This window comes from Poecilia latipinna, unplaced genomic scaffold (assembly GCF_001443285.1).
Source record: "Poecilia latipinna isolate Pla-1442-1.1 unplaced genomic scaffold, P_latipinna-1.0 Scaffold2393, whole genome shotgun sequence".
NCBI classification, from domain to species: domain Eukaryota; kingdom Metazoa; phylum Chordata; class Actinopteri; order Cyprinodontiformes; family Poeciliidae; genus Poecilia; species Poecilia latipinna.
The window spans coordinates 108581-118371 of record NW_015115009.1 but is presented as its reverse complement, the minus strand read 5'-3'; the positions used below and the strand labels follow the sequence as shown (position 1 = coordinate 118371).

At 39.2% G+C, this 9791-nt stretch overlaps 1 protein-coding gene across 8 annotated transcripts in view; it reads right to left on the bottom strand.

The window, feature by feature from the left end:
- Positions 1–9791, bottom strand: part of mast3a (microtubule associated serine/threonine kinase 3a) — an 85116-nt gene that overhangs the window by 37701 nt on the left and 37624 nt on the right. For all 8 annotated transcript variants that reach the window (XM_015019240.1, XM_015019243.1, XM_015019238.1 and 5 more), the window contains 6 exons: positions 9057–9214; positions 5665–5740; positions 5283–5492; positions 3047–3148; positions 1982–2114; positions 585–673 (listed from right to left, as the gene is read on the bottom strand). In XM_015019240.1, coding sequence (XP_014874726.1) covers positions 585–673; positions 1982–2114; positions 3047–3148; positions 5283–5492; positions 5665–5740; positions 9057–9214 — 768 coding nt within the window. The remainder of the gene's footprint in view (positions 1–584; positions 674–1981; positions 2115–3046; positions 3149–5282; positions 5493–5664; positions 5741–9056; positions 9215–9791) is intronic.

The window sequence follows — 9791 nt, the reverse complement described above, 5'->3', positions numbered from 1 at the left end:
CAATAACGACAAATCAATGGGAGCCCTGAGCTTGTTTCTCTGCAACAAGACGGTCCCACCTGGGAGACAATGACACCCCAAGTGTTGCTTAAATGCACAGGGTGCTTGGTCTGGAAGTATCGGAGCAGTTTTGAAACTTCATTGCCTCATCAGCGAGCCGGTCGCCGCATATCATGCAGAGCGGGCTTGGAATGTGGGAATCACCTACTGAGATAAATCCATTCTCCTGTCTCTTCTCTGGGCCTTTTCCCCTTTGCAAAGAAACTTTCCAAAGATATCCAATCGGTTTCTTATTCATTTTGCTGCTTATGGCATGCAAGACGTAACCGAGAGAATCCGGTTAAAGGATTTTCAAAATAAAAGATCATCCAGACTCAGATAATACGTAAATGGGAATATTTAATTATTTCTTTTGCGGCCAATGCCAATTGGTTCATGGACTGGTACCGGTCCGTGGCCCGGGGGTTGGGGATGACTGGTCTAAAGGATTTTATGTATAATCACTGATTAAAATGTAATACATTTCATCATCACAACTCATTCACTCTAAGAGTTCTTGGGTAGCTTGCAATGCGACAACAAACCTGTACTGGTGTTGCCTCTCCAGAGTCATCAGACTCCCTACTGGCTGACCTTTGACACGGACTGGTCTGCTGCTCCAGATGGACCATCTCTGCAGGCCAGAGGAGAAATTGCATCAATTAACTGCAGTCAGGACAACAAGGATTTGGATGCAGACACTTGGAATTTCAGTTTATTCCTAATCATAATTCACTCCGTACCTCTAAAGCAAACAAGTAGAGCACAAAAGACCTAAAAGAAACAAACTAAAAAGGAAAGTGTCCTAACTTCCCACAAATGACCTCCCTTACTTGTAAAAAATGTTTATATATGTTGTATGTGGCACATATAAGTACACACACATTTGTATTTCTACCCATATGAATGAATGTTTAATGTCCATTCATTTTAGTATCTGCCCTGATGTCTAACCCAGATATTTTCTTCAACTATGCATGGTATATTCCTAACCCTAACCAAAATCCCATCCTCACCTTGCCTATAAACCTAACCTAACATTAAACAAGGAGGTCCACCATATTAGGATGGAGTTTTGGTCCCCATAAGACCCATTGGTGTTCAGAAGGTTAGTAAATATGCCAGAAATGGTACTAAATATGATAGCTAAAAAAGTTCACACATACACACACACCAAGACCAAGTATTCAGGGTTCCTGCAAAGATTCCATTTAAAAACATCACACTTTTCAAATTTTTTTCAGTAGGTTTTCAAACATTCCACACAGCTCAGGACAAAACAATTACCTGGTCGGGTATTATCTGTATGTTCCAAAAGTCATTAGATCACATTAACGCCGGCTGATTTCCATGCCAGCAGAGCGGCAAAGGGCTATTTTTTGGGCATGTGGACTAGATTCAATTAGCTCCATTTCTAGAGCTATACCACTTTATTTGCCAAATCAGGACGGGGACATTTTTCGCTTAAACATTTTTAAAGTCCAGTTTGTAGACTTGGTTTTGATGAAAGATTGTTTTGTTTACCATATAAAACAGAAATAGTTTAAAACCATGATCTAAAAAGGGTCTGAACGCCAAACCAACAATGCATATTTCTGGCTTCTCATGAAAATAAAATCAATGAGTTGCAGAAAGACCAAAGACCTAAGCTGCACTGCTGCATTAAAAAAGAGAATATTTCAATCTAGATCAATGAAAATACACAGATTTGTTTTCTCAGAAATTCTGATTTTCTTTATTAGAAAACTGAATAAAGAATAAGTTCTGAAAAGTAATTTTCTTTTTTTTTCTTCCAGACAAAACAAATACGTACTTTTCTCGTCTCTAAGAATTAAGAATAGCAGACACATTAATAACATTAACATTTCACTTTAAAATATGAGTGGAAACCATCATGTTTCATATATTAGGCACACATAATTAGTAGGGATTTCGGCAGCACCTTCCAGTGGATCTCTAGTGAGGCCAAGCTGACTGATGATGTATCGGGGAATATCAGTCTTAATGCCCTGGCCTACTTTGGCTTGGCCCTCTGCAGCCTCCAAGCGCTGATAGAACTCCTCTGGATCAAACTCCTGCAGAGAAAAACCCCCCAAACATTCAGATACAATGTAGGCAACATCAGTGGCTTTATTTAACTCTTACAGTCTTACATTCTGCAAAAAAAATAAATACACACAAGGCGTTAGGAGGGACAAGAAGCAAAGCATTCTCCACCTCAGTGATCCGAGCTGTACTTTACCAGACAACGCTCTCATGAAGAAAGCAGCACTGTCATTATCAGAATCACATCAACATAAACAGACTGCAGCAATGGTGACCTGAAGGAAAAAGCATGTGTTGCACGGAGCAGGCATGTGTGGCAGGAAAATGCTGTATTGGAAAATGTTTTGATTTTATTGCAAAGAAAACCAGATTTGGAAGATAAAGCACCCCAGATAATATTTATACATTAACAACAAAAACAAACTTGCTTTGGTAACAGATAACACTAAAAATGAATAAGGAATGGACTGTGCCAAACAAACGGGATCAGCAGCCATACTTTTTTCAAGATAGGGCAGATAGAATATTAGATTAGATATGGCAGATATTTCTACGGTGGGTAAGCCTGAAGTACGGAAAGTACAAAATCCAGGAAGGGTTGAAGGACAATGAGAAGGAGATGGAAATAATATTTTCTTATTATATTTTTTCTAAAAATTGTCATTATCTATGGTGATCAAGAACTAGGAAATATTAAAATAATATTCTATGTGTAGGAACCATGCAGGTAAACTCCAGGGCCAGCTGCAGCCGTAGCATCAGGTACATGTTGACACCACACTGTGTAAAACACAAAGCCTTCAACTGCTCATTACTACACTAACAGCTTGTCATCAGTAAACATGACTCACTGACATAACATGCTGATGAGGCAAGAAATATTATCTTTAGGGCTTCAGGACTGTAAACAACATTTAGTCAGGCATATATGATTATTAGTCAGTCTGCCAGTGGTTCTTACCAAACACTCTAGCAGCCTGGCAGGTCTGGAGATGACGATGAGAATCTTCTTCACCAACTTGATAATGATGGTCACCTCCTCGCTCTCTGAACGCTCATAAGCCTGACAAGCACAGGACAGAGTATGATGGATTATTACTGGGACTTAATCCAAATGATACAGGCTGTGGGACAGACCAGCTGATCTGAGGACAGGCAGTTCAGTCTGGTTTATACTTCTACACACATCTTAAATGAGAGTTGGGAAACAGCAGAAGTAGAGAAAGAAAATCATTAAGTTATTAATCAGCAACACATCAGTTATAATTGAAAATATGTACATCCACTTTCAATTTTTGTTTTTTCTAATAAAATAAATCTGGCTTTCTGCACATCTCAAACAGGAAAGAAATCCTCAGCAGGGGCAGCTCAAATTAGCCAATATACTGTGGTCATTTAACTTGGATATTAAAGCTGTACTATGTAAATTTTACAAAGAATATATTTCTTACATATTTGTTAAAACTGTCCCTGACAGTCACCATGTCCTAACAGAGTAATATGAGACAGATAATCTGAAAAAATGAGCTCCTTCTCCTCCTCCCTGAGATGCTATTACCATCTCATCTACAGTGTGATGCTGTTGTCTTGTTCAGCAATTCTGTTGCTGGTACTGGGATTAGCTTCAGAAGGATTGATGGATTGTGGTTGTAAAACAAGTCCAAATCATCAACCCTTTACCACGAAGTTTGTCAGTTGGTGTGTGGTATTTGTTTTTTTCCAGCTATGGAATGATGCATTATCAATATCCACTGTGATCTTGCATTTCCTTCAATTCAGAAGTAGTTTATGCTTTGCAAACTAAAGCCAAACATCCAGGTTGTTTTTCAAAACGAACTATTTCTCTTGGCAACCTTTCCAACGCCACATTTGTTTCCTCTTCTTCTAATGATGTCATCATGATCTTTGACGTTAAATATGATACATGTATGGAGTCAAAGTTGTTGAGCGTTTTGTAGCTTCCAAGTACTGAATGACCCAACATTGTTGTGATTTTTTTAAGACATCTACTCTTATATTCAAAGGTCTGAATGTTTTTCTCTTGACTGATCATTCTCGCCCTATGATTTTTTTTGGAAGTTCTCTTTATGAGTGTTCTCAAATGAATGGAAACCAAATCATCCTTCCTTCAGGTCACTCATCTTTCATCTTGTCATTTGCACCTTTTCACTTTATATTCCAAAAACCTGACTGCAAAAACGAACATAATGATCAAACCTTCCCTACCTAGCTGAGACATTCGGTGGAGTGGGGAAAAAAAATGTCTCTGAGTCACCAGCAAAGGATAAAACCTGTTTCACCAAAGACAACATGTTCTTCTTTAAATTATTACTGAGAAAATGAAGCAACAGTCCCTTACATAACTAAACATTTTGAGGGCAAATCTGTGATAACTCAGTGACAGATGGACAAGAACCAGAATCAACAAGAACAATTTACAGAGACCTCCATCCATCCATTTTCTGAACACCCTTGTCCCTCAGTGGGGTCGGGAGGGGTGCTGGTGCCTATCTCCAGCTAACGTTCCGGGCGAGAGGCGGGGTACATCCTGGACAGGTCGCCAGTCTGTCGCAGGGCAACACAGACACACATCCATGCGCTCACACACACACACCTAGGGGCAATTTAGACAGACCAATTAACCTAACAGTCATGTTTTTTGGACTGTGGGAGGAAACCGGAATATTTACAGAGACCTTCCCAGTTTAATCTGCTGTGTAGCTGCAGTCCAGTAGAATTGATGGTGGTGCAGCACAGGATTGTGGGGAGTTCAGCTAAAGCAGAGAAACATTGCTGAAGTAAAATTTTTTTTTCAAGGTATCAAAAGGGAAGTGAGAAATGTATAATGGCAATAGATATTGGTTATCGGCCATAACGGCAATATTAATACTGGATATCAATATCAGCCCAGATTTTTTTAATCGGTGCATTCAGTCTTTTTTTTTTTTTTTTTATAAATGTTTTATTGGCTCCAGTGGCCTTTATTTGATAGCTGATTGACAGGAAAGTGAGTAATGAGAGAAGGGGAAGACATGCAGCAAAGGTAGCCAGGCCGGGAATCAAACCTGCGACGGCCGCGTCGAGAACTAAGGCCACCATATGTGGGTTGTGCTTAACCCCTGCGCCACCACTGCACACCCATGCATTCATAGTCTTAAACACATTTCAGTGTGCAAGTTTCTGGGAGGAAGACCCACCTCATGCAGCAGCTTCTCCAGCTTCTCCTGCAGCTCCACAAAGTACCTGGATGTGACAAGGCCATCCTGGGATTTATCCAGACAGTCCCGGGCCAGCTCCACAAGCTGGTGCTGAATGAATCCCAGCACACCGTCAGCCAGGGGCAGAGCGGTGTCTGGAGAATACTCCGAAATTATGTCCAGCAGCCGACCCTCCATCTGAGCTGTTGCCTGGGAAACCAAAATGGTAGACATGATTTAAATATGTACAAGTTTTAACAAAACACCAAACATGAATGAAGAATACGTTGACAATTCTAAACATCTCCAAGTGATTTGAACAGATGAGCTTCAACAGAAAGCCAGCAGAAAAGCAGGGCTGGAGGTAAAACGATGACTTCACCTTGGGAAAGCGCTCTTTGTAGACATGATTCATCATGACAATTTCATTGTCGAATGTTCCACAGGTCCGGCCAGGGCTAGATGAGAACCAGACAACACAAACTTTTAGTGAAAATCTCTAATGCTGAATTTTAATTCTACAGAGCAAACCAGAAGCTGATCAGGTGGAAGACAAATGTTCATATTCAAGCTAATTTTTTTTTTTTTAATATTCATCTGTTGCATTGTGGTCTAAGTTATTGATACATCCAGTAGGCGTCAGAGGTGTACTCATCAGCTGACGGTTATTCATTTTGGCCTTTTATCAAACAAACATACAACACAAGGATCAAAATGATACACTACAGACTCAAATATATACATACACCTTGCTAATGTGTGTAAATGCTATACCCTACACAAGCTTCTGGCATAATTCCTATCAGATATTTAAACACATTTTGTGGCAGAATTTGCAGACTTTTACGAAGACAGTTTCCTACCACCAACCCCCAAATTTGTAATTTGTAATAGCTCAACCCTGATTTCAGGGTTTTAGGAGACCATTCCGGAAGCTTCACGTTAAGCCACCACTGTCTGTCCACGCTTCAACCATTCAGCAGCTGATTTGAGGTGAAGATGAAACATCTGGAAGAAGTTCTCAATTTTCTTCTATCTATCCACTTTGTGCAACATACCAAACCCACGATGTGATGCTACCGCCACCATACTCACTAGCTGTTACAATGTACTGAGGTTCTCAAGCCTAACAACTTCTTCAAACATTTTTGTCATCGTCTTTTTGTTAAATTTTATAAAAAAAAAAAAAAGAAAGATAGAAAGAAAGAACTTGGCTTGTCCATGTGAACAACAAATGATTTCAGTTAAAGTTGAAGGTGTCAGTTATGGAAGCAAATGACCCTTTCCTCAACAGCACCCAATCAACAGTTCTGAGATCTTCACTGGATTTCTTGAACTTAGTCATTGTTCCAAGTGATGGTCCATCCAGTGATTATCTAACCAGCCCCATCGCATTTCTAACAAAAGGATGTTTTATTGCATTATAACTTCAGCACCACTTATTCAAAGATTTAGGTAAATTTAAACTTTTGAGCCTGGATATATAAAACATTTCTGTAGCTTTTTTTTTTTTACTAAATTTGAAAAAAGTTTGTGACATTATACATTAGTGGTTGATTCCTATGTACACATAAATACAACCAAATATATTCATGATTGTTTTTAATCTGTTCTTCAAACATCAGATCGGAGCAAAGTGTTATTCTATCCATTCATGTTTCCAGTGTTTCAGAAAGCCATGGCCATTCATAGAACTTGTTTAGAAATGTGAACCCTGACCATCCCCTTCATTGGCCTGTCTTGGGCAAGCAGAGCGTTTTCAGTCAGAGGCTTCTCCTTTACTTGAATTTTTATTTTTGGCTAACTTATGACTTTAAACTAGAGGTGTGCCGATTGATCGGCCACTGATCAAAATCGGCTGATTTCCGTGAAAAAGTGTATGATCGGTGATCGCTGATCACGGTCTCTTACTGCCGATCACCAAAACCGATCATCATCTGTATTTCATTCGCAGCCTGCGTGTTCAGCTCATCTCCTCTTTCCTTCACAATATGCAAGTGCAGCAACAAATCCTAAGCGATGTGGCGAGGAACTATAACGCTCTGAGAGTGAATGGGGAAGTTTGCGTGTTGCGGCAGAAAATTCTGGGTTGAAGCACGTCAAAATGCAACAACACAACAAATCTAATATGACATTTAAAAAACAAGCACTTGATGGAGTTTGGCTGCATCGAGGCTCCCTGCAGGGAAAAAGCGAACAGACACCAGGTAAAGCAGCGCACAACTACCAACACTCACCCGGATTAGCATCACGGTCAGAAAGCTAAACAAATAACCTGAAAAATTATTTAAATCAACAAGCTGGCGGTGCAAGACCATTCTGTTCTCGTTGTTGGACCGCCTCTACGCAGTACTGGTAGTAATATTTCACAGACATAGCGCCGTTTCTGCTCCACCTGCAGTGAACTCTCACACCGAACCTCTTCTTAAAGCTGCAGTATGCAAGTTAAACAGACAAAATATTTTGCATATGCATTGAAACGTTCGCTATGTCCTAAGAGGAGACAGATAATCTCTGAAAAAATGGTCAATCTCTTCTGCCTCTTCCTGTGTTCTGCAGAATTACTCAGCTCAGTCAGAACCAATCAATCAGAACCAGAACAAAACAGCCATGTTCTCAGGAAGTTTTGATTTAGTAACTCAGGATTGTTTATTTTGATGTAGCCGGTGTTTAACATTGAATGAATGTTTCTTTTTTTACTTGACATCATTTGATATAGGCAGTGTTATGAGATTTATTTGATTTATGTATAAATTAGGCTGTTGAGAGCCTTACTGTTAAAAATTGTTTAATTGGTTGCAGGTTTTTCAGTTGTCCTTTTGACTGAATAGTTGCTGTATTGTGCCTGCAAGTATTTTGCATGTTTTATGTCTAAATTAGTTGAATGTATTGCCAGATCATTTTTCCATTTTGGAAGATCACATAGTATTATTTATAGCTAACGCGAAAAATTAACAGCCAGTCCAGGTGATTGGCAAAGATCAGTGATCGGCCTCATGGGTGATCGATATCGGAATTGGCAGCAAAAAACCTGAACTGAGCATTCCTACTTTAAACTCCACAATATTTTTCAGAAGCTTGTGGTTGCTCATTAATTTTGGCTCCGCATAGCTTTATAGTTTGAGGTTACTGGTTACCTTTTACCGAAATGCAATTGGCCACACATTATGCTCCTCACAAGAAGGGGAACCAATCACAGTCGCCGCTCACACCTGGGATTACATCATCCTCTGTAAGTGTTGCGAGCTTAGCTCCCACTTTCAATCAAACTCAGTAATGGAGACAGTTTGGCTCCCGTGGCCAGATCTCGGCTCCATGTTTGATGTTGTAAGCTTCCATGTTTATTATGGCATTGCTTACCTGTGTTGCTGTTTGTGGGGAGAAAAAAAAAAGTCTTTCCTGTTTTATTTTTTTCTCTGTTGGTAGTATTATAAATAAGAAAAAAAAAGAAAATAGCTGTTATTTTCATAGTATTTTTATGCTGAAGTTTTTACAAGTTTTGTAGCAGAGTGATTCCACATGTCAATACAGTAGGTGGTTTCAGTGATTTACAGTGATCTATCTGTAAGATCACTCAGAAAACAATACAGTGATGTACTGATATTATAAAATAAAATTTACACTTTTGAACACTTGAGTTTACTTCTGAAATTTATGGGCAAATGAGGAGTGGGTGCCAGGGTTTCTCCAGTCAAACTATTATAGCAGTCTTACAAATATCCTGGGAGACATAAAGCTGCTGAACACAGTCGCTCTCTTAGTGAAAGTCAGTACCTGAGGCTGCGTGAGCGGACCCTGACATGGTGCACAGAGTGAGCTCCTTCGTCGTCCACCATGCTCTCCGAGCTCCGCAAATGTTTGAAGAGGATGTGAAGATCATCTTGAGTGGGCTGAGAGGGCAGCTGGTGCAGCAGCTCATGGGAGGATGAGGACTAAGAGGCAGGGGAAGAACAAGGAATCAGTTTTGTAAAAAAAAAAAAAAAAAGCAGCAGACAGGGCAAAAGAAAATGTAAAAGGTCAATGTTCACATTATATATGTAAAATATTAAATACAATCACAAAGGTCTTTGACAGAATAAAGACCCAAGGCCTCTGCACATCAATAACAACCAAACATGATCAGGCTGAAGGATTAAGGGAAAACCTGTCGCAATGAGCAACAAATCAATTACCGTAATCACATAAAAAATTAGGTAACACTTTATTCAAAGGGGTGTGAATAAGACTGACTGAAATGACACTGTCATAAACATGATAACACCTGTTATGAGCATAAAGAAATCTTTACAAATGTTTATAACTGTTGTCATGAAGTGTCATGTGATAAATAAGGACACTTGTAATGCAAAGCTGACACTTTTAATGGACATTTTAATGGAACTTTGATTTAAAAGTGTTATGTACCGAGTAAAGCCAAGTTGACAACTTAAATGGACTTTTAATGCAACTTTTATATATATATATATATATATATATATATATATATATATATATATATATATATATTTT